Below are 26362 nucleotides of genomic sequence, written 5' to 3'. Positions count from 1 at the left end.
TTTAAAAACAATGCTGTTGTTTTCAGTATTTCCATCTTCATTTATAGAGCTATAAAGTTAAGAAAAGTAGATTTTGTATATAATATGATCTCTTAAGCTATTTGTTTTAAATTTCCAAGCAGGGAAATTTTGTGTTCTAAACAATTAAATTTAGTATGTAAATACTAAAATTTTTTTATTCTAATTTTATAATTTGAATTTTTTGGTAGTACGTAAGTTTTAATTTTATAATTTGAATGTTTCTTGGTATTACATAACTTGACCCCATGGTATTTGTATGTACAATCCTCAATTACTGAGTTATCTACTGAATTAATTGATTACTTTTCTGTTTTGTAGCTACAGTACAAGAAAATATTTTAAAACCTCAAGCTACTGATATTTAAAATCTTCAACATTTCCACTTTTTCCATTTATAAAGTTAATTGTGCAAATTTTACTTTTGTAAGATTTAACATCATTGAACTGAAAACCAAGAATTCCCAAAGTAGTTTTCACATGTACTATTATGTGATTTCATATAACAATACAAACACATTGGCAATAATAGTTCCACTTACATGATATACTGTGAAAGGACAGAAAATCTTAAATTAATATGAAATAGAATCCTTACAATATATATTTTTGTATCCATTAAAGGACCCTTAATCTGCCTTGTGACTTTGCATAGCATATCATAACAATACCTTCCCATATGTCATTTTAATATGATGGTCATCATTTGTACATCACACACACACATATACACACACCTATGGCAAAGAAACTTTCTTTTGAATTGATCATTTGCACTTGCATGCCCCCAGAGGCTTAATCTTGTTGCTGATGAATATCCTCATGCCTAAGAATTTTATAGATAACCCAGTAGAAAATATTAAAAATCAAAAAGGCTAATGGGAAACAGGCTCGAGAGATGGTGTCAATCTTCTTGGCTCTGTCGATAAAAACCTTCCTCATTTCATCAGGACTTTTCAGCATTACCTGGGCAGGATGGTTTGGGCCCTTTGGGGTCACACCATCTTTTGCTTGCAGACATGGTCCCATTCCATAGGCTGTGAAGCTGAATCGACTTTCCCTTACCTCATCATCCTGTCATAAGAAAAACATGAGAAAACACTTTAGTCATGGAATAGAGCATGTATTTCAGAATCATAACTAAAACTTTATCATGAATAAATGTTACCATTATTGTAATGGAAAGATAACTGAAGTATATAAAGATTGAGTTGCTTTTTTTCCCATTCAAGTTTTATTGATTTATCCTGCTGCATCATATAAATGTGTCCATTAAGAAATATGAAACTCTCAACTAATGTGTTTTATTGGGACAACTACACATTCTGATATTGTCTACGTATTGTTAGAATATCTAAATAAATTGAGCAAGGAAAAGAACCTATTGGGATATTATGTGTTATATATTCATATACTAGGTTTTACATTATGTGTTTAAATGGATAAATATACGATGTCAAAGGGGGATATATCAAGATCATTGACTGGATTTTTTCTTTTTCATAGACGCAAACTTTAATGTTTATTTCCTATGATTTTTTACATTACTTCACTGGAAAATACAGTACAGCTCAAGAATACTGCTTGGTTTTTGTTATCCTCCCTTAATGTCACTTCTCCGCTTTATGCTAACCCATTTGGAAGACTGTAAGATAGTCACATGTTCTAATTTATATGCAATTACTTTTCAGGTACATTGACTGAGTTGAAATTACGAATGAAATTTGGCAGAAGTTTATTTCATGTTAAGGAAAATTGTTTAACTCACTATGTTCCGAAACCTATTATTTAACTTATGTTATTTTTCTCTTGAATGTTGCAAATTAAAGAATTCTCCATACACATATATACATACATGAAAAGAAAACCAAAATTTAAAAGAAAAATGAAATATGATAAATGAAATGTGCTTGTGATAGGAAAATATGGTATTTAGGAGTTTATAATGAAATTCATTAACGAGTAATTTAATTAAATGCACTTATTTAGAATGTAACAACAGATGATTGCCAATTAATTAGTTTTTTTTGCTACTAAAACTGAAAGTTTAAAAGATGACATTTTATAAAGTTGCTACAGCTCTCCCTTTATGAAAGTAACTTTTAATAGTAATATAGGAGACAAAAAGTAATTGGCTCAAACTCTTGAAAAATTATTTTGAGTCTGTGAAAGTAGAGGCTCAATGAACAGTATATTACAAAATATGAAAGTGAAAAATTGAAGTTAAAATGGATTCTAAACATGAGAAGATGACCAAAGTTTATGTAATAATGTATAAAATAGTTTTTTGGGAATTATGGAGTAAGGCAATTTCACATGACAAAAACAAATAATTATTGGAAAATACTTAACCTTAGGATGTATGAGCAATTGAATTTTGAGGAAACCAGTCTGAAATAAAAGCTAATGATCCTAATTACACATAACTACTGTTGTAATCTTATAAAAATTGGAAATTGATTTTTCACTACTCTTTAATAAGGATATTCATTTATAGTGGCAATTTTTTTAACTTCCATAGAAATTTTAAAGCTAAATTATTGTTTGCCTTGAATTTTCTATGTCTTGGAAAAAAGTGGATATACAAGAAATTAAACCATTTGTATGTAAGTGCTAAAGTAACACCCTTATAGTTTAGGAAATCATGCTGGTGTTTGCATTCCAGAAAAAAGATATAGTTTGTTTGGATAATTTGTCTAATTTTGAGTGCAAGTCAGCTGAGTGCTGAAGTATAAAACAGCCTTTTAACCTATATTGACACACGTGTCGAAAAAAAAATCCATCTCAAAATAGGACAAAAAGTAATTTCTCAATGAACATTTATGATGAGGGGTTGACATATTAGTTGAACCATTAAGAGATAAATTACAGGGCGCCTGGGTGGCTCAGTTGGTTAAGCGACTGCCTTCAGCTCAGGTCATGATCCTGGAGTCCTGGGATCGAGTCCCGCATCCGGCTCCCTGCTCAGCGGGGAGTCTGCCTCTCCCTCTGACCCTCTTCCCTCTCGTGCTCTCTGTCTCTCATTCTCTCTCTCAAATAAATAAATAAAATCTTTAAAAAAAAGAGATAAATTACAAAAATACTAGAATTTTAGGATTTAGCTACTGTGTTTTGTAAAGAAGGATTCACTTACTTTTGTCCCCCCCGCCCCCACACCGGTTTTACTAAGAAGCAACTGACCTATGTACACTGTATAAGGTGTACAGATGATAGTTTGATTTACATATATGGTGAAATGATTATCCCAACAGGTTTAGTTAATACCCATCATCTCCTATAGATAACAATAAAAGGAAAAGGAAAAAATCTCTTCTTGTGATGAGAACTCTTAGGACCTACTCCCTTAACAACTTTTCTGTAGATCATGCAGCAGCATTAGTTCTGGTGGTCACGTTGTATGTATGTTACGGTCCTGGTACTTAATTTATCTATTTTTTTTTTAGGATTTTATTTATTTATTTGCCAGAGAGAGAGTGAAGGAGAGTACAAGCAGGGGGAATGGCAGGCAGAGGGAGAAGCAGGCTCCTTGCTTAGAGCCCGATGTGGGACTCGATCCCAGGACCCCAGGATCATGACCTGAGCGGAAGGCAGACGCTTAACTGACTGAGCCACCCAGGTGCCCCTTAATTTATCTTTTAACTGGAAGTTTGTATCTCTAACATTCTACCCCCACTGACTACCTTTCTAACCATCTATTCTGAAGAACTTATTATTTTGAAACCTTAAAGACCCCCAGTTGCTCATCTCAAAAAATCTCTTTAAGATTTAAGATATTCAGTGATCAGCGACATTATTTTCAACTGTATCTTTCCACATAAGTGCAAGTAGAGGGTTAACATCAGGCCTGGGCTGAGGAATGACTGCTGATTCTTTCCACAGCATTTCCTTGAAAACAATAGAGTTAAACTAAGTGGGGAACGTGGAGTTGGCTACATTTACTGCACAGGGGTTGCTGTGTGGGGCCTACGTGACCAGAATGTATACAGGCTTGGTAAGAAATCAAGGCTGTGGCTTCTCTGCGTCGATGAAATATAATATAGGCCCTGACGTTTGTCCGAGGCAGTGCCTCTCCATGGCCTGTTGATGAGAACAAAAACAGCTGTTCTCTCAAGCAACTCCCTGCCTCCCGATAAGATGAAGATGCTGCGTCTGATGGGTTGGCTGCCTCGCATGCTCCCGTAGGACTGAGTAAACTTTATAATAGGTTATAAAGCCTGTTGTGTCCGGAGGGTTTGATTGGCAATCTTCGCCTCAAATTTCAGGGGTGGTGACGGAAGTTGACCGGGCTTTCAGATCGTTTCAGGCTCAATGTGGCCCAGAGTTCTAGGAGGGAGTTTGGTGAGAATGTGATCCTGATCCACCCTGGGGTTGAGGTTGCCCAAGCTCTGCAGAAAATAACCGGGGTAATTCTTGCTATCAGGATGTGGCTGACACAGAATTCTCCCTTGTTGAATTGGCAGATGGGTGATTAATGAAATAAAACTGAAGGAGACCAGGGTGAAGGAACTGAGGGGAAAGTGGCTCAAAATACAAGGAATTTCTTCTCTCCTATTTCACTGATTATCTATGAAACTGAAACCACTTGGCAGAAAGAGAAATTAGAGTAAGTAGAGCAAGCAGCTTCATGGCCTTGGCTCAAGATGAACATGAAAGTCCACTTGGGACTTGGAAGGACTCTGCATTTAATCCTGATGGTACTTCTTGGCAACCCCAGGCAAGCAACACAGGAAACTGATGAGTATCCTGTAGGCCTGTCCAATAGAAATCTAATGCAAGCCACAGATGAAAACCATGTGTATAATTTTCAATTTAAATTTTACATTAGCTACATTTTAACAAGTTAAAAGAAAGAGGTGAAATTAATTTTAGTATTATATTTTCCTTAACTTAGTATGTCCTAAATGTGATTTAAACATTTCCTCAAAGTAAAAATTGAGGAGATAGCTTACATTCTTTGTTTCCTACTAAGCCCTTGAAATCAGTGTATATTTGTAATGTACCTCAGATCAGACTCTACATGTCCAGTGCTCCATAGCCATTTGTGGCTTATAGCTACCGTTTTGGAAAAAGCAATTCTAACATAACATCCTCTTCACTGTGAAGTACCAGCCACTATCTGGGGTATCAGTGTTTCTAGGATCTTTAGGTTAATTGCCACAGGAATGAAAAAAAAAACATGAAAAGCAATGTTGACTGTGAATGCTAACTTCTAGCCTGTTGCACTTACTGGCAGGCATGGAATCAGTGACCCTTTCGGGGAAAGCCTGGGGTGGTATGAGGCTGTGCTGAGAACCAGCTCCCTAGTTCTCTCACTGCTGTGAAATTGAACAGTGCTTTGAAAGAAGTAGCCAACCTGTGCTGACCATACAATGAATAAAAATAAGCCTAGCCAAACCACGTTCTCTGATCTCAACTCGGGTAGACACTCTGATTAGGGGAGTCCCCCAGGCATGGGTTTCCCATGTGGCTCTCCTTTTGGAAAGGCAGGAGGGTATGTATGAGTCATGGGGATGCTTGCTTTTATAGCTGCCATGCTGGGTTTCACTGATGGGAAAAACTATCTGGGCTGTTCAGAAGAAAGAGCATGGCCAGAGGTAAATCCATTAGGTGACCTCTAAGACATGGAATGAAAATTGACAGGAGTCCTATGACAGATTTCCTGGCACATTCTTGCCAGCTGGGAGGAAGGAAATCCGTTGCAGTTCCGGCAGCTGCTTCCCTGAAGGAGCCCTGTTAAATCTGCTGCTTTCGTCTCAGAAGTTAAATCAATGATGCCGATGGGGGGTGGAAACAAAAAGCACCGATAGAAGTTGCTGAGGTTACTCCATCCATTAAGGCTGTTGAAATAAAGACCGGCTTTGAAGGCCAGGCTCTCCTTGCCCAGGGCTGTGTGGGCTCTCCAGTGGGTGCTATCACCTTGGGTTAAATGCATAACTGGAAAGGATGGGACACGTGAATGAAGGACCTTGCCATTTCTGGCTTGAACTTAATCTTGGGCTTTCCAGTTGGAATTGGTTGGATGTCCTAACACAGGAAGCCCTAAGAACCACCTCAACCTTCCACTGTGGGAACTATTAAGCAGCACAAGATTCCAGGAAGGTAAATGAAACTCTTAGTTCTGATTAAGGAAATAGTGGAAGCAGGGATGCTAGTCCTTCCTTAGTTTTCTCTAGAATAGCTCTATCTGGCTTATGATAAAGCCAAATGGGGCCTGCAGTCTGACTGCTGACCACCTGGGGTCACTAAAGAAGTCGCCCAACAGCCTCTACCATGATAAACGGGAAAAACAGAAGTGTTTCAGGACAAAGGAGGCTGGTATGCCTTTTTTTTTTTTTTCAGATTTTTATTTGTAAGTAATCTCTACACCCAACGTGGGGCTCAAACTTACAACCCAGCAATGAAGAGTTGCATGCTCCGCCGACCGAGCCAGCCAGGCGCCCCAAGGCTGGTATGCTTTGACAGACTTGAACACGGCTTTCTTTTTAAGGCCTATGTAAAGGAAAAAGTCTGACACTGTGTGTCTTCCTGTGGGGTAGACCCAATTAAGGAAACCTGAATTCTACAGCATATGATCACCATGTCACTGTCAAAAGGAAGTTGGTTAATGATAAATGGTAGTTTCCCTTTCTGAGGAGAAAGTCAAGGGAGGGTTTGAGAATTAGTGACTAGGGAAAGAAGACTGACTAATTCAGCTGAAATTCAGGGCCTTGCCCCCTCGGTCCAGTTTCTGGAAATAATCTGGGTAAACCATTAGACACAATTTATAAACAATAAAGGACAAACTGTTATCTCTTCTGCATCCCCCCATGAGAAAACCAGCTCTAGCACTTTTTGAAATTTGGCAGATATATCCTGATTTCTGTGGCCCTCTTGTATAAAGTGACTAGAAGACAGACTGAATTGGAAAGGGGAAGAGGGGCGAACAGGCAGGTGGGTCTGAGGCAGGCAATAGCCCAAGTAACCTCTCTGAGGCCTTACCATTCATCCCCTCTAGGGGTATCTGCTACTAACACACATGTTGACTGGCATTTCCGGAAAAGGCTCAAATCAAAGGTGGTGCCCTAAGATGGCTGTTAGAATTCTAGACTAGAAAACTCTCCATGCTGTGAGTAGGTTTAATCTATTTGAATGACAACTACTGGCATTCTCTTGTGCTCAGGTAGAAACAGTCCCCAAACTGAAGGAAACTGAAAGGCACCAGCCTATATTTAGATTTAAAATGTCAGCAAGGTATTTCAATCTAAGTGACTTAATAAAATGAAAATGATATTATCGAGGAACAAGCTAAGGGGAATTACTCAGGCAAAGTAAATCATATCCATGAAAAGGTGGCCTATTGGACAGTGGCCCAGAGATGGAATCTCCAGTTGAGCTACCTGGAGTAAGTGATATGAACCTCATGATTCTCTTCCCACTGAGACAAAACAGGTCACCTGGTTCACTGATGGAAACTTTTATGTAGAAGGTCAGGACTCAAACCATACCTGCGGTCTAATAAAAAAAAAGTGTAGTTGAAGAAAGCAAGGTAAGTCTACAAAATGGGCTGACTTGAGACCCAGTATGTGTGGCAGTATCAGAAGAACTGGTTCTTGCTCTCAGAGTCATATCTGGATATTCAGAGACTCCTGGCCCTAGCCAGTAGCCTTATGGTCAGGCAAATGGGCCGGGTTAAGTGGACAATTAAGAACATCCCAGGGTGGTTGATGAAATTCCTTATACAGATTCTAGGGTAGAATTAAATTAGGTCAAGTAGTCCCTGCCTAGTTGCTGGCTCAGAAGGGGACTAGAATGCCAAAGCAGATGTCTTGGACAGGCCATGGATGTGGCCACGGTGGTGTGCAGGCCACGCAGCTATGGACAAAACCGTGACACATTCCTCTGTTGTCCAACAGAGCCACTGATGTAGTGAGAGCTTGACCTGAATATTAATGAAAGAAAATATTGCCTGAAAATTGCCTTTGAGCTAAATCTCCTGAGTGTAAGTGCTAACACGTAGCTGGCAGATGGAAAACTAAGGTCTTTGATTATGGCTCCTGGGGGATTCAGTGGATTTTGGCAGAAATAGACAGTGAGTCCATCTTGGGCTTTGTTTATACTGTTAATAAGCCACAGCTGAAAATACTATTAATGGCTTGGAACAAAGTGTTTTTATATCAGTCTGGGCTCCTGGAACAGATCTCATTGGACAAAGGAATACATTTAAACATGACCAGTGTATAAAATGGTCCATGAGAACAACATAACAAAGGCATTTAAATAGAAGTTGGAATGAGCAATTAAAACACTTACTACTAAAGACAGGGTGACAAGGATGTAAGAGCTGGCTAGTGCACTAGATGAGTGTGTATATGCTGTGGGTATGAGTGATAGTAACGAGGAATGCCTTTAATAAGTTTCTAGTGTCTGGTGGTGGAAGTGTGAGGAGTCGGGAGCAATGCTGGGACACAATTCTGTCCTTCCCACCTGACAGGTACTTCTTTTGTGTTATAATGGTTCTGATGTAATATATGAGATATATATTATATACTTGATATAATGGTTCTGAGTCCATGGTTGCATTTTCTAGCTAAAGGGATCATTGCTACTTATGATACTATATCTATTTCTCTAAACTAGGAAGACATTCATACTCTCTGTGGGTGAGGGGACAAGACATCTTGTGCACTGGAATCTCGTGAAGCCTCCCAATTAGAAGAAGATGCTTTCTTTGCTGTTTCTCCTGCCTTTTGTCCTTCTGTACAGTTAAGTAAACGACATATGAGATTAAAGCTTATTTCTGCCTCATAAGCATGATTGCTTCCTCAAACCTGTAATCAGGGCTATGGTGCGGTAATGAACAAAGCTACTTGACATTCGGATGTTGGTTTTAATAGAAAAATGACACACTGGAACAATTTAAACTTAATCGTCTTTATGTAAAGATGGTCCCTCATAAAATTTGGCAACAACTTGTAAGATTACCATCATTCTATGTGCATGCAATAATGACAGTCTAGGGGAAGGCAATGTTTCTCATACAAGTCCAACACCTGTCTTGGGAGGGCTTGCTGAGATCCAGTTTTCTGGATGGGCAATTGTGGAGGTTGGAACTCATTAGCCTTTAGGTTGTCCCAGTAATCTGCATTTCCACCAAGCTCTCTAGATGATCGGAATGCACAGTCAAGTTGTGGAAACAAGCGTTTCCAAGAGGCAGGATGTATCTATCCTAGTAGCTTGAATTTTTAGTGAGGTAACACTCTTTGGGTTCCTCTAATACTCTAATTCACATGTTAAGTGGCAGTTTATGAAAACATACTCTGGGATGACTTTTGTGTTAGTATTTAACTGTATTTTACTATTTAATAATTTCTGCTTTTAAGTAAGGCTGTTTCTAGGTAGGGCTATACATAAGGCAATCTATATGATCTGTATCTTTATCCATTTTAAATCTACAGGGCCTAAGGATATCCTGGGCAATAGGTTTCGGGTAATTATGTGTTACTGTGTGATTTAGTGCATTATTGCTTTCAAAAGCATCTGGAAGATGATTTCACTAACATATCATATTTCTGATTAATTGTGGAGTTGGAAAAATAGAAACTTTTAATTTCAGTAAAAACATTTCCCTCGTGAAAATGTCTTGTTCAAATACTTATTCCCTGGTAATGGCAATAACACCAAGATGTTGAGGAGAATTTAGGTTCTAAAAACATGAAAATAGCTTGGGTATTTGCAATTATAAAACATATGTGCTAGGGGAAGTAATTTTCAATTATTTCCTATGTCACAAAAACACTGGATGGTCCAAATTTAAAATCTGACTCAAGATTGACATTCAAAATGCAAATGTATAATTAAGCATTCATCATCTGTTGCCCAGAGTCTGGATTGTCTTCATTATTTAACTCTCAGATTCTTGGTTTCTTATCCCAGGGAAAGATTATAGCACTATCTAGCAGGTTTTTTTTTAGGGTGAGGGAAAGAATATAAAACACTTGATAAAGTACTCAAATTACTGTTATTGTATTTTTTAATATTTTGTTTGTTATAATTGTGTTATTATGGAAATTGCATAATACACAACCTGAAAGGAAAATACTAATAACAACTTGAATCATTGTCCTGTTAGGTATTTTAAATACCAAACTAGCAACAAAGTACTATAGAAAATAGGCCAGCCCCAATGCTTACTCTGCAGATGGCCTTGCACTTGCGTACTGTTGCACTAAAAATTAACCAAGGGCCTAAAACTGAAGTTGCTGCCATAGCCTTCACTGTCATATTGTTAATAATAAGTGGGCTTTGCTATCTGGCTGCTAGGATTCTTTGCAAATCTAGCTTCTGCAATCAAGGAGTCATTAGTGTTTTGAACATGTTCTTTGAAACAGCACAAGTATTTTGGGTGTGCCCATAAGATAAGGCACGTGGAGACATCTCACTTCGTCAGAAACAGGATCTCAGCTCTGTTGGGCCTGATTGGAATCTGGCCCAACAGTCCAGGAGGCCCGAGAATGAGGGAGAGAGCAGGGACTCTTGGACTGCAAAAAAGTCATGTGATTTTGTTGTTGTTGTTGTGTTGTTAAATGACTGGCCTGTAGCAGTTTGTTTTTTTTTTTTTTTTCAAAGGCTGCACTTAAAATAATAATTTTAAGCATGGATGAAACATTTCAATAGTTCACTATTAGTATTAGATTACTATATTAGAAGGCGCATCAAACTATTTTATGACCCAAAGTAATTTATTTACAAAACTGAGTTTTGTAAAACTCGGTCACAAAATCACCCTGTGTTTATGTATGTTTAGTTGTGCACTGATATTCTTTATTCCAATTAGTACTCAAATATTTCTTGGGGATAATTCTGTTTTCTACAGTCATCTTCAGCTTCAGTTTCTAAGAGACTGAAGGCCAAGCAAGCAAAGGGTTTAGACAAACATATAAAACTTTTGCCTCTGATGCTATGTGTTGGCCAGTAATTAATATTCATAAAATTAAGCACTTTCCAACTCAAAATATAGGCAATAATAAAGATTAAATAGAATGAACTAAAAATGAGCAAAAGAACACAGCTGATTAAAAAGGTAAAATTGAAGAAATGGCTTAATTTATTCACAAGTAAAACCTCCTGATATGCTTTAAGCAGGTTAGAAGGGTAGGCAATGAAAAATGTAAAAACCCATTTAGTTAGTATATAATTCTTTCTGTAAGGAGGACCTGTTTTCACTAAGTTTGAAAGTGAGAAAAATGTTTCAGTAGTTAAGCATCAATACCACATTGTGAAACATTCTATACGCTTTTTCATTTTATTAGAGAACTAGGCCAAAGGCTGACTCACACTAACGTGCATATTATAACTAGAAATATTAAAAATAGAAATCCAAGGGTAGACTTAGTCATTCAGTTGAATTGCTTCATCTCCATCACAAAAAATATATATATTAACCTACATGTGAGATAAGAATTAATTTCCTATCCTCTTCTCATTCCTCAAAAATGACCAAAAAAAAAAAAAAAAATCTTATTTTTGGGTGTGGAAATGGTGAAGACATGAAGCTTACTAGTGAGTGGTAATAAAACATGGAGCCTCTAAGATGGCATGAGTGATGATTTATTGTGTGAACTGCTGTGAGATACAACAGCGTTAAATACATTATTTTCATCCTAATGTTTCTCTCCTGGTAGGTGCCTTCGGGTGTTCTATATACACTCAAGATGTTTAGTAGTTATGCCAGAGGTCTTTCTGTTAAAATAATTTTCTGTAACTTCTAATTGCCAAATAAGAAAGTGACAAAGGAAGGAAAAGGGAATTGCTATTAATTTCCACTTACATGGCTTCAAAGCGTGTGGATTTTGAAAAAAAAAATTACTAATAAACATAGCAGTGGCTTATTTTTGTCAGGAAAATAGCCATCACTTAGAAAAAATTCTGAGGTAAGATGAAATATGTGAATAAATTAAAAATTCTTTTTCAAAATAAATGCCAGCTTAAAATAAAATACTCAGTTTAATACGTCTATATACATTTCTATATTATTTTGAAATTTGAAAAGCTTAAAAGAATACAATTATGGATGTGGTTAAAGATACTTTATAGTTGCAGGTCAATTGTCAATATAAAATTCTTTGAAATCTAGTTCCCGGGTGCCTGGGTGGCTCAGTCGGTTAAGCGACTGCCTTCGGCTCGGGTCATGATCCTGGAGTCCCGGGATCGAGTCCCGCATCGGGCTCCCTCTTCGGCGGGGAGTCTGCTTCTCCCTCTGACCCTCCTCCCTCTCATGCTCTCTGTCTCTCATTCTCTCTCTCGCAAATAAATAAAACCTTAAAAAAAAAAAAATCTAGTTCCCAGGAGAATTTTGCATTTATTCTTGATGACACGTGAATTAAGTTATGAATTAGCCAAGTTTATGTTTGGCGTATTGAATTTAGATTTGGAAATGGTTTGGAAATTATTTTATTTTATTTTATTTTATTAAAGATTTTATTTATTTATTTGACAGAGAGCGAGAGAGAGCACAAGCAGGGGAGTGGCAGGCAGAGGCAGAGGGAGAAGCAGGCTCCTCGCAGAGCAGGGGGAGCCTGATGTGGGACTCCTGGGATCATGACCTGAGCTGAAGGCAGTCGCTTAACCAACTGAGCCACCCAGGCGCCCTGGAAATTATTAAATGGTAAAAAGTAAGCTTGAAAAGATGACTACTTAAAATAAAATAACATAAAAATGGAATACATACATTTTAGGAGATTGATGAGAAATCAATAAAATAATTTTTTAAATACCCATATATCTATTCCTAGCACAATATGTTAGATTCATTCAGTGCCAACTCAGAATTATGGAGTGACATAAAATAATACATTAAAAATAGACAACATGTGTAAAAAGCACTATATACATTTTAGTTAACTTTGAGATGTAATTCACTATAATGCATGTGAAATTAGATTAAGTAGAGATTGTATTAGTTTGTTGAATACTATTTTCCTAAACTGATATTTCAGAGGAGATGTAGCTCTATGAATTAGCTGTGTTTAACAAAAACTCTGAATATTTGTTTGCAGGAAATCATTAAATTCTTACAATTTTTGTTTTACTTGAGAGGATGAAATTTCAAACCCCTGTATATCAGAGTCACTCATATGTAATTTAGTTTGAAATTAATTGAAAGTACTTTTCCCAGAAATGTAGGAAATTTGTAAGAAATGTTTTTGACTGAAAACTGAAAGAATATCTTATACGCCAGAATATAGCATAAACTGACCTAGAATGGAAACTTTATTAAATAATTTAATATATATGGGTGCCACATTGCCTTCAACTGTCTGTGGAGCCTCCTCCCTTCAAAATAGTATACATATATATTTGTATATATAGACTACAGAGCTGAAAAACTGTAGAGGGCAGAAAAAAACAATCATTTGTTATTCTTAGAAGTTACCTTGAGTTATTTTTAAAGTAAGACAGCATGTAAACATGTAAGTCAATAAAAAGACAAGTTTTGTACAGATAGTCAAAATGCAGTCAATGATATCTTAATCTTAAAAAGATAACCATCGTGCCTCGCAGGATCTAAACTTAGCCGTTGTTTCTCAAATCTAGAACTAATGGACCATCTTTATTTCATCTGAGTATGTAAATAATAATGACTATACAATAACAAGCAGGTAGATAGAGGCGCTAGAATACGTGTGAATGTTTTCTCTTCGCAAACCATTGCGTCATTACACCGTGATGCGGAAGAAGCTACGTGAAATGCAACCCCGTATCAGCCATTTCTCTCAACAAATAACATATTCAGAAACATTTTGGCACGTCTTTATAACCCCGCAGGACTAAAGTAATGATACCACACGTGGGAAGAGCAACTTCTGACCAAAATACTTCCATATCATGCATACACCCATACATATACAGCAGTGGGGATAAGCATCTATGACATGGTGCGGTGGGTAATCAGCACACAGCAGGCTATGACAGTGTGGGGTGGGGAAATTTGGATACAAGAGCAAACTTGTATTCTTTCACAATAGACCAAAGGTTCACCCGCTTGTACCTTAATAGAGAAAAGGTCAGATATAAGAGATTCCATATAATTCTAAGCCAATACTGAACCAAGTTAAAACTTTCCTAGGAATAATGTAAGGTTCCCTGTTGTAACAAACTTTTTATACTGAGGCTATTTTATTTACTTTACTATTCTGCCAACTTAGAGTGCTTGGAAAAACTATGTAAACCCGTACTCATGAAGATAAAGGGCTTTGGGCCAACATTTAGACTCAGTTAGATTATGTTGATTTAAAGATTTAGATTGCTCAAACTGTTTCTAAGCAAAATACATATATTTTTTTTAAAAAATGATGAATTCAGCCAGCCCAGAGGGTTGTTAGGTTGAGAAAAATAGTTTTCAAAAAGGCAAAATGATCAACCCCAAATCTGCATAATGATTGGAATATTACAAAATAAATGGAATGCATAAATTTCTAATGAGTGTATTTGCATTACCATATTGTTTCTTCTTAAAAAGTAAGTATTGATTGATTGTTGCTGAGGTAAACCTAAGTTTTCATCAGACTTCTTTGTGCATTGTTTTGTAAGGCAATACTTAAATATATATTTTTTATACTAAAGCTCCTATAGGCATTAACTACTTAGTTACTAGAAATTTAAATATATTCTCTCCCAAAGCGGCTATTTGTGTTATGCAAATACAAAGCAATTAAACTTTTTTTTAAATTTACAGTTAAGATAATTAAGTAAAAGTAATTGGATCAAGGGATTTTTTTCCTCCAGGGATGAAAAAATAAAGAAGTGGCTAGCTATGTTGGGAACAAATATGCAATTTTAGAAGAAAAATTAGTTGAATGATTACATATTATAAGAAAACTTAGTAAGGGCTTTAAAATAATACTGGCTCTAGATACCTGCTATGAAATTGAGAATCCTTCAATTAGATAAATGTAACATGTTTCTGGTCTGTTTATCTAAGGTTATTATCTATTCTTAACCAAGATGTGCAGCAGAATCATCTGAGGAGGTATTTTTAAATGCCCTTTATTCCAGAAATTTAGTTTAAAAGACTGGACTGTTTATGATTTCCCAGCCCCAATTCTTGGCTTGAGTATGTTTAAACGCAATCATTGAATGCTAAAATTATGGTGGCCAAGTCCGATGACTAATACGCTCTAGTATAGACTACCTTGTGATCTCTTTTTAATTGAACATTTCAAAGGATGCTGCTATCAAAAACCAAAATTGTTCATTTATTATAAAGAATCTCAACTTCTCTTAACATTAAGAAGGGATTCTAAAAATACACAGGTTGGACAAAGTATTTTATTTTTGCCTTATTTTTAGGTCTCTATTTTCTGACAAGAAAGGCTGCATTTAGAACTTCTTTGTACAAATAATTTTTCTATTAATTTTTGGAACTAATTTTATCAAAACAAATGACTGTTTCTTTCATGGAGACTATTATAAGATTATATGCGTTATTTTTGTTTATATATATTTAAAGATCATTTTGACCAATCAAATAACTCAGCTGATTAGATAAAGGATAATATTTAAATATCTTTTTACTGAGTGAGGGAAGACAAACGGAGTTTGAAAAAGAGAATATCCTTAGCTGAAGGGGGATGGTCATTCTTTGGCTTTATATATGCAAGGGGCTGTGTTTCCCCACCAAACACTGCCTGGGTGCAGAATATGCTCTCTGCTTTTTTCACTGATGACCACATTCCTCTACTTAGAGTTAAGAAAGTGAATTTACCGTGTCTGAGAAACGGTAAAACTTCTCCAATGCAAAAGCTTCTGTCTGTGGGAAGGTAAGGTGGACCAAGAGGGATTGAGAAACCAGAGAATCAAGTCATATATGAGTAAATATAATTGCACAATTGGTTTTAATTGCATATATCATTTTCACATACATATGTATCAATTAATCGATTTTCACATATGCAAGGTATCCAACCCCCAAAGGATGAAATGAACTAAGAACAAAGCAAAACAAAAACCCTATATTTTCCTGCACTAAATCTCAATTATAATATTTGCTCCTTGAATATTTCAACTAGTCATTAGAAAATAATAAGATATTACTCTTTTTGCATTTCTATATTTCCCTAGAGAGCCACTCACTAGAAAAATTAATCTTGTCATCTTTCTGTGAGCTAAAGAATAAGGGGCTTCATTATATATCCTGATATTCTTACCGGTAGTGAAACTCAAAAGCTGCTTTGGTAGGATAATTTTTCTTTAAAGGAGAACCAAAATTGAGCATCTACACTTACAGTCTATTATGTTACCCATTGGACGCTGTGTCTGTTGTTGGATGTGTGGTGGGTGTGGAAAGTGAACTCTCTACCCCCATTTGGACATCACATATCTAATACTTCCCAGCACCTGGTTGATACATTCTAAATTGTATAGGAAGGAGGAGAAAGGTAGAGAAATGGAAAATAAAAGTGAAAAAGCAAACCAAAATGAGAAGGGGGAATAAGTATTACTTTACTTCGGATTAATGACATTAGAAGGAAAAGTTGTCTTTATCAGTCATTTAAGGGAAAGGAAAACAGGAGCTTTACCCTTGTGATATAGAATTTTTTGTCCTGCGATAATGTTTCAGCCAGTGCCAAGTGTCATGAAAAGAAAGAGGAGCAGGTAGACAGTAGGGAGGGAGAATAAAGGGGAATAAAGAGCGAGAAAAAGAAGGAGAAAAGTATAAGGAAACCAGTAGATGGGGCTGTGGGGGGGAGAAAGAGATAGAGAAAAATAAATTTCCCTATTAAAATGTTTCATATACAAATGATGTGCCTTTATTTTCATAACAATTTGATCAAATAAAAGCTCAGGCACTGTTTTTGTCCCATGTATTACTCAGAGTATCACAGTCCTCGATGTTCCTTCCATGCTACTGTGAATTGGGTATTTATTATGATTTGGGGGAGTTAATTAGACATGACTGAATTCATTACTACTTTAGAATATGTTTAATGCTCAGTACTGAGAGATCATGGGCTTAGGGCTTTAAACAATTTTATGAATATGTAAATTGCAGCGAGTAATTCAGAAACTACAAGGAAGCCTCAAAAAAAAAAAAATTAAATCCTTTCAAAATCCTTAAAAATGCATCCTATATGAACCAGACTATTATTTCTAAGATTTGAGTATGTTTTGACTTAAGTATTCCAATACACTGGATTCTGGCCACAATTTCTCCTGTTACATAATTTGACATTTCTCTATTGCGTATGAGTCCATTTGCTTTTAAATGTCAGTTGGCACATTCACATTAAGAGAAGTAAACTGATAAATATGCTTGTCAATAGAAACTCTCCCTTCCAGAAGAGGAAAGGGGGTTGATCGAGCTTATGTGCATATAAAGACAACATTACAAGTCTTAATAGAGGGGAACAACTCCATTCTGTACATCCAAATTCAATTATGAGATTACTTCTGCAACTTCCTGTGGTCTCCTAATGATGTTCTCAATACAATTTCTTCTGGATTTCATTTAACAGTTACAGCAAGGCAATAATAACACCTTCTTGTGTTTCCCATAGAGATTCAGAATAAATATCTTAAAAACATGAAAGTATGCATGAGCAAGAGACCACATAGTTCTACGTGAACATCATAGCATTAACAAATAGGTAATATTTTATGGAAACAATGAAAGGAATTACTTTATAAAAGGAACAACTTTAATAGCTATATCCAATGACGTGTTAAGTAAGACCATCAGGAACACTCTCACGTTGCAAGTAAGAAATGATATATTTTGTTAATTGAAGCAAAAAATGGTGTTGTTCCAGGAAGTACATTAGAAAGAGATTGATAAAGCTCTCATGTCGATAGATACGCTATATAAAGTAGAACTGGATGTCACCATTTCATCCCTGAAGCTATTTTTGACAATTTCAGTTTCGATTGGACAAAACCAAAGGAATAGTTGTATCCTTTGGTTCTCAGACTCCACTTCCTCTCTGCACCACTCTATTACATATAACAAATTTACTTTCCAGTGACAATTGGTATCCTGCCGAACCCGATGCATTTAATCGCCTACCTTATTCTTTCTCTTTCGTCGAAATCTCAGAAGTTCTTTGTGTTGTCTTGATACAAAATTTACAGCTGCATATTCCAGAAGTGCTGAAAACACAAAAAGGAGGCATACTGCCATCCAAATGTCAATAGCTTTGACATAAGAAACCTAGCAAAGAGAGAAAGAGTGAGCAAATTGAGTTATATTGTTGTGTCCATCAAGAACAAAACCGAATGTCTGATGCTAAATTGTACCATTTATATCAGCTGGAAAAAGAAAGCAACAAGACCAAGACTTTTTTTAACTTAATAAACATTTTTTTATTTTTTAATAATTAATTTTTGCAAGTTTGTATATCAGTCACACATTACAACCTGTGTATGTTTTGTTAAAAATTGTTGTCCAATGAAACACAAGACCAAACATATGATGAAGAAAAAATAAGTTAAGTGTAATTTTACATTCAGTGTAGTATAGGATAATGCTCAAAAAAGTATGAAGTAACATTGAAATATAGATAATGCCACTTACCTTTTAGTTCCATATTTGCTTCACTAAATGTTTTTATTTTGAAATAATTTTAACATTAACAAACATGTTGCAAGAACAGTAAAAAAATAAAAAAATAAAAAACAAATAAAAAACAAACCAACCCCCCACCAAGTTCCCCAGTTGTTAACATTTGACCAAATGTTATATTTGTCTCTATCTCTATCATTTATGTTTTCCCCTTGAACTATTTGAGTATAATTTGCAGACATGATGGCCTGTTACCCTGAAATACTTATGTGTATTTTCTAAAAGAAAATGACAATCTCCTCCTACATAACTCTAGTACGACCAATAAAATCAGATTGACGTTAATAAAATACTACCATCTAATCCTAAAAGCTCATTCTCATTTCAGCAACTGTCCCAACGATGGCCTTTTTAGCAGAAAAACAGTTTTCAAACCAGTTCCAGGATTTAATCTAGAACTGTGTGTTGCATTTTGGCATCATATCTCTTTAGTCTTCAGTGTGGAATATTTTGGTCAGTTTTTTCTCGCCTTCTGTGATCTTGATATTTTCGATGAGTGTAGACCAAATATTTTCTGAGTGTCTCCCACTTTTGGTTTATCTGATGTTTCCTCATTTTAAACTCAGATTATGGGATTTTAATAGGAACAGCGATGCCCCGTTCTTCACAGTGTACCATACCAGAAGGCACTGAACGTTGATCAGTTGGTTAAGGTGTTGTCTCCCAGGTTTCTCTACTATAAAGATATAAATTTCCCTTGTGTGGAGATATTTGAAACTACATAGTATCTTCTTACTCTTTAAACTTTCATCCGTTAGACACTGATGACTTTTGTCTGAATCAATTATTACAATTATGATTTCCAAATGTGGGTTTTCTAATTCCATCTACATGTATTAGTTAGCATTCTACAGTAAGGAAAGTTTCTGTCTCCCACATTCATTTATAATAATAATGATTTTGTTTAATGGGTTATAATGCATTAACATCACTATTTTGATGCTCACACTAACTATACAGACTGGGTCAGGCCCTAGAAGTTAGGCCATGCATCCTTTTGTCAAGTCTCCCTCATGATTTGGGGGCTTTCTTACTTTCTGGCACGAGGCATTGCCGACTCATCTGTAATTTCCTATTCCAGTCCTTGATTAAGGCCTTCCTTCCTTCCTTCCTTCCTTCTTTCCTTTCTTCCTTTCTCTCTCTTTTTCTCTCTTTCTTTCTTTCTTTCTTTCTTTCTTTCTTTCTTTCTCCTTTCCCCTAGAATCATTTCTTTAGTGAGGAATGGCTTTTAGAAACCGAGGATCTAGGCACTGGGTGTGCTCATTGTTTCCTGGGTATCACTATTTCTAGGCCCTCTTAGCAGACAAGAGTTAGGAATTGTATACATACATACACACAAGCATCCATAACTAATATATATATTTTTGTATATATATCACTGATATATATAATATGTCATATATATCTGCATATTTACAATATATTATAATATATATAACATATCTGTTTATCATCTATCTGTGCATCTTTTTTTTTTTCTTTTAGAGAGAGAAAAAGAGAGCAAGAGTGGTGGGGTAGGAGGGGCAGAGGGAGAGAGAGAGAAAGCATTTTAAGCAGGCTCCATGCCCAGCACAGAGTGCAACGTGGGCTCGGTATCAGACCATGAGATCATGGCCTGAGCCAAAATCAAGAGTCAGAAGCTTAACCAACTGAGCCACCCAGGCGCCCCTCTCTGTGTATCATTTATCTATCTGTATTTAAAACATGAATTCCCACTGGCATCTATAATTCCAATTCACTACCACAGGGTTCACTCTAGCTTTCACCTTTTTGATCGATGTAACACTTTCTCAGACAGCGACAAGCTTGTCTCTCATTATCTTTAACATATATTTAAAGAGTCTCCCTGTGTGTAACTAATATCTTAATTCTGCTGGTCACCTCCAGCCTGAGCCCCATTAACCCCAGATGCCTTACTGGCTCTGGCTTCACGCAGGAAGACCCCACTGGCCGCCTTGGTCTTGACCTCCTCCTTGACCTATGGACCCAGGTCCTGCCAACCCCAGCCAGCCTCCTTCACCCTCACTACCTCGTTAGCACAGGGTCTTGCTGTTTTCTGCCTCGTCAAAGGTAAGGAAGAGAAGATAAAGAGAAGAAAAACAAAGAACAGAGAATTATTTTTCTTACTATTTTTAAGAGAAAAAAACCCACAAAGAAGTGAAACAAAGAGAAGCATAAAAGGAAGAAATATGTCCCTGTTTCTTAGAAACAGATTCATACAGACTGAAGACCTTTGGAGGAACAATTCAGTAAACTTTAAGAAACTGTTTTAATTTTTCTCTCAGCTTAACAGGGCAGTGATTTGAGGATGTAATTGGACAAATGTTGCTGTATATGTCAATTGCTTAAGGATGAAAATTTTCTGTAAGTTTTAGTATCCTTTCTTATTGTATATGTGTCTGTATTATACACAGTGTTATATCATGATAGCAATACTGGTAAAATCATAACCTTTTGTGCTATGAGCAAGAGCCGTTCATTTTGTTGGGTACCTTAGACACATCAGTTAGATGTGGGGGAAAAAATTCTCTCATTTGCCAGGAATGAGATTAAGAATGAAAGATATTGGGCGCCTGGGTGGCTCAGTTGGTTAAGCGACTGCCTTCGGCTCAGGTCATGATCCTGGAGTCCCGGGATCGAGTCCCGCATCAGGCTACCTGCTCAGCAGGGAGTCTGCTTCTCTCTCTCCTGCTCCCCCCTCTTGTGCTCTTTCTCTCTCTCACTCTCTCTCTCAAATAAATAAATAAAATCTTTAAAAAAAAAAGAATGAAAGATATTTATGTGAAATAATTTTTTTTTAATTTTTCCTGGGAAATGGACAATTACCTAAAACCTTGCTTCCCCACTGATAGAAACAAATGTCCCTTCCCAAGAAGTCGAGGAGAGCAGAACTCGAGGCTAGATGTAAGCAAAGATGTACTAACTACTTCTTTGGACTCAATGTATAGTTATCTTAAGGATCAAAACCTTACACTTTGGAAATTTGACTGTTTCTGTGCTGTTTGTATATTCTGTATTTTTTTTTCCTCTCTATTCATTCTTAATATCTAGTGGTGTTTTTGTCAATATCAACCTGTGGAAATCTTGATGAAATTTAGGCTGTGGTTTAAAAGGGAGAAAGTGGCTTACTCTTCAGGGGAAATCTATGTTGGGGAGAGCAATAAATAAAGTAAGGACAAACCTCTCTCCCCCCTTCTTATTTGGCCTTTTTGGTCTCAGGCTCGACTTTGCCCAAGTCTGGTTCAGAATCCCACGGCACTTGCGGGCTTACCTGAACACAGTACCTTGTAAATGCTCATGCTTGCTCTTTTTCTGTTTAGACTGTGAACTCTTTGAGGGCAGATGTCATCTCTGAGTTGTTCACCACCACAATACTGTTTGGCATGTGTGTACATATTTGCTAAATAAATGGGCAGATAAACTAAGGTGTACAATGTTAAAATACAGGGGAAGAATGAATCACAGATGATGATTCATGTGGAGATTCACTTTTGAAGTGATGCTCTGTTCATACCTTGGGTTGGATTAATTCTCTTTTAAAAAGAGGCCATTTCTTGACACTTCCAACGGTGTCAACTTACATATGAAATATGTCAACAAAGGAGCCCTCTGCATCTCCTCCACTTATTTTAAATGTGACTTCTGTTTATCAGAATGACCTCTACTGAGCAAAGACAGGTATGCCCTCATTTTATTCCCGTGCTTGCTAAGTGTCCAATTGTTTATAAAATATAGATTTAAAGCTCATAAGTTCTGCAGTTATGCCAAAAATCTTTGGCTGTCCTCAAATACATACTGTCCCAAAAGATAAAATACAGATTTCAAAAGCGCTGTCTCAAGCTACAACATTCCTGGAAGAATATTACTCATAAAGCATGTGCTCATTCTTTAACAACCTGAATCTATAATGACATGAACCGGAGATAAATCAGAAATTTAATTTCCATGTTAATCCAATGAATGTCTTCAATGACAACAGAGATATGCAAACATTATTTATGCCTGTTAGGGTTCTGCTAATTGTGAACAACTCCCGAGTGTTGAGCCTAAAGGGCCTACTTTCCTCATCTTCTTCTCTGACCTTCTTCACCAAATTCAACTCTTTTTCTCCTCCTCCACCCTCATTGCCCATCCAAATGCAGCAAACTTGGGACCTGGGAGGTTTGGAACTCTAGGGCTAATAACTAAAATATGGACAGCGGTTCTTACTCCAGCCCATGCCCAACATATTCGTGACATACAACACACCCCATGTGTTTCAGATTTATCACCTTTTTTTCCATCCCCTCCTGGTTGCTATTCCTTGGGGCATTCTCACTCCAATCTGGTTCATTCCTCTGAACTACCATTTCAACAGTCCCATAGTCCAATGTGCTGTTGGAACCCTGATTCAATTTTAAGCAACAATCTCTCCTCAGTATTACTCCTTGAATACAAAAGTATGAGAAAATAAAACCTAAACATTTATTAGTTAGATGCACCAGTCAGGGGGACCTTTGTACTGGAGACCTGTTCAAAGCCACCATATTGAAGACTGCTTCTTTCTTGGAGCTTGCTCTTCCCATGGCTCCCGTGACCCAGGTTCTTCAGGTCTACCACACTCTGCTTTGTGGGCCCTTCCTCTTCATCCTGAGTTCCTCAGGGATACAGTCCAAGCACTCTTCTATTCTAACTGTGAAGCTTCTCATGAGTCAACTTCATCTATTACCATGGATTCAATTTCTCCTCTGTGCTTATGGCCTCCAAATCTCTCTTTGCTGATTTGACCCTTCTCTAGCCAGGTTCTTACTTGACTGTACCTTGTGGATGTTTCACACACCTCAAATTTACTCTAACTAAAAATGAAAGTTATGAATCTCTACCAGACTCCACCAGACAAACAACAAACTAACATAACTGCTTCCTCCTTCTCCTCATTGAAAGGTTACACTGTGTTTGTAGTTGTTCACCCCCACACTAGCAGTCCTCTCATTCTCTCATATCAAAGACCCACCTGTTAATTATACTTTCTTGCTATTTCTCAAATTTATCATTTTCTGTTTTCCATCCTTCCTACTGCCATCCCAGTGATCTCAACCACAATGATCTGTTCTTCAGTCCCTCAAATCTATCCTTGACACAACAATAAATGATTATTTTAAAATCCTTCTACTTAAAACTCTTCATTTGCTTTCAATTAATTGAAAGTCTCAAGTCTGTTTTATAGTGTATAAAGCCCTACATGGTTGGCCTCCAGCTTACTTCTCTTACTACAGGCATTCAATCTTTTTTTTTTTTTTTCCTCATTCATTGAACACCATTGATGTACCCAAGTTTGGTTCTTAGTGTTGTAGTTATGGAGATGAGTAAAATAAATAAGATCCATCTTTAATGGAACTTACATTGAATTTGGGGAAAACATACAATAAAAACACAAAGGTAATTTAAAAGAAGTGCAACAGAGAAACCACAATGGGGTAATGGGAAGAGTTGGACAGGGTGAAGGGGGCTATGTTAGATGAGGAGGGTCAGTGAAGGCCTCTAAAGATATGATAATTACCATCTTATGCCACTTTCTGACTTGCTTATTATACTAACTATTCTTCCCTGCTTTTATTTTTTGGAACCTGAAAGCAACTGACAAGCAATTGATAGCAGGTTGTATTCCCTGTTATTTCTGTCTGGAAAACTCCTTCTTTTGGGTAACTGCCATTTGTCCTTCAGGTCTCAGCTTAGACAACACATTATCAGGGAACCTTCTCCAAATGCCAGGACAGCCTTTCTCACCTTCCTACCTCCCCTTTCCTCATAGAAACCTTTTCCCAGGTCACTCACTACAATTGTAATTATATTTATTTGTAAGCAGGTCTTACAAGATGACTGCTGGATAGCAACACTTGAATGTCCCACCTTCAATTAACTATTCTACTCCACAATCCCTAAGTGCTTTCTATTTTTCAAAAACTTTGGTTAAGGTGATACAAAAATGAGTATGTTCTTGAAGATTTCAAAGTGAAATATCTATACTGCTGTTTTAACAAACTGTGTCTAAGCGAACACGAAATAATTCATCTCATTGTTGACCTTGCTCCACTGCACTGACACGATCCATTTATGTATCTTTCTCTTTTTAGGCTAATATATCCGATGAGCTGAGACAAAGGCCAAGTCTTACCCATCTTGATATTTCTAGGACCTAGACTGTTCGTCATACTATGTGTTCTCAGGTCATGTTGAATTGTTTGAGTCACGTAGAGCGACTTCAAATCACTGGCCATTTATTATTAGAGAAATAATTATAATAATTAACATGTCAGGAAATGCTCTTGGTAGTATCCATGGAACTACTGAGTCTTCTTAGTAGTTGTCTAAAAATAACACTTTTAATCCTCACAATCACTGAGGAAACTATCCCCATTTTAAAGATGAGATTTAGGCACAATAAAAGAGCTTGCTTAAGTAAAATAACTTGTCACATAGCGACTGTTATGGACTGAATATGTTCTTCCAAAATTCAGATGTTGGAATCTAACCCCCAAGGGGATGGTATTAGGAGGTGGGGCCTTTGGAAGATGATCAGATTGTGAGGGTAGAGTCCTCATGACTGATGTTAGTGCCCTTGGAGAAAGGGTCCCAGAGAACTCCTTTGTCCCTCTACCATGAGGGGACACGGCTAGAGGATCACCGTCTATGAACCAGGAGGAAGGCTCTCACCAGACACTGAATCTGCCAGTGTCTTGACCTTGGACTTCTCAGGTTCCAGAATTGTGAGAATAAATATCTGTGGTCTTTAAGTCACCTATTCTATGGCCTTCTGTTACAGGAGCCTGAACCAATTAAGACAGCTACCAAGTTGCAAAGTTAGATTTGAATATAACGCATCTGGCTCCAAAGCCCATAAATTTAACTATTACTTTCTGTCCTCTGCATCTTAATATTCCAGCCTCTTTAACTTTTATCTAATAGTTAAGACTAAAATTAGTATGCAGAATACATATCATAAAGTCCTCTTTATTTGCTGGTTCTGATCCTAAAATCTGGCAAACAACTTCCTAGGTAATGTAGAAAAGGAGACATGAGCATTGTATTTACCACATAAAAACAAACTAGTTGCTCTGAGGAAGCAAAACTAGATTAGGAAAACATTTTATCCTCTGAAATGCAATGAAAGTCCCCTCGATGACACTCTTACATTAATTATAATGAAGTGTTTTCATGAGCTGGGAAACCACTGCCTACTTGCCATGTGATAATCTAAGAAGACATCAGCTTGATGAATTATGATTTGAGTATGCAGAGCTAGGTTACTGCAAGGCCTTGTCTTTTTCATTCTAAAAATGTTTCATAATGTAGGGAGAGGAATATAAGCATCATTATGTTCTATAGACTTCTTATGCCATTTTTTCCAGAAAAATTATGCATTCATTCTACTTTTAATGTTATCATTAGAAAATAGAGACAGTCTGCTTTTTGTGTCCCAATTATATATATATATATTTATATATACATATATTCCAAATGTAGATGTGTATCTATATATATTCCAAATGTAGATATGTATGTATGTATGTATGTATATATACATACATATATATATCCATACATATATATATTCCAGATATGGATATATGTGTATATATATTCCAAATATATGATAATGATTATATATATGGATTTTATCATTATCAGTCATCCGATAAAGACCGGAATCAAATTTATCTTGACACTAGGAAGCAGTCATGTTCTGGGAGTTCGTTTAAGCATGAATTT

The 26362-nt window shown here is 36.6% G+C and overlaps 1 protein-coding gene across 2 annotated transcripts in view; it reads right to left on the bottom strand.

Moving 5' to 3' along the window:
• Window positions 1–813: 813 nt before the first annotated feature.
• The window catches only part of GLRA3 (glycine receptor alpha 3), a 183348-nt gene continuing 157799 nt past the window's right edge, over window positions 814–26362 (bottom strand). The window contains exons 8-10 of one of the 2 annotated variants that reach the window (XM_021698908.1): window positions 18059–18202; window positions 15761–15805; window positions 814–1092 (exon numbers count right to left, since the gene is read on the bottom strand). In XM_021698908.1, coding sequence (XP_021554583.1) covers window positions 814–1092; window positions 15761–15805; window positions 18059–18202 — 468 coding nt within the window. The remainder of the gene's footprint in view (window positions 1093–15760; window positions 15806–18058; window positions 18203–26362) is intronic. The other variant, XM_021698909.1, reaches the window with a different exon arrangement.

Source organism: Neomonachus schauinslandi, chromosome 2, assembly GCF_002201575.2.
Source record: "Neomonachus schauinslandi chromosome 2, ASM220157v2, whole genome shotgun sequence".
In the NCBI taxonomy this organism is placed as follows: Eukaryota; Metazoa; Chordata; class Mammalia; order Carnivora; family Phocidae; genus Neomonachus; species Neomonachus schauinslandi.
The sequence above is the reverse complement of the archived record's forward strand: the minus strand, read 5'-3'. Positions and strand labels throughout refer to the sequence as shown.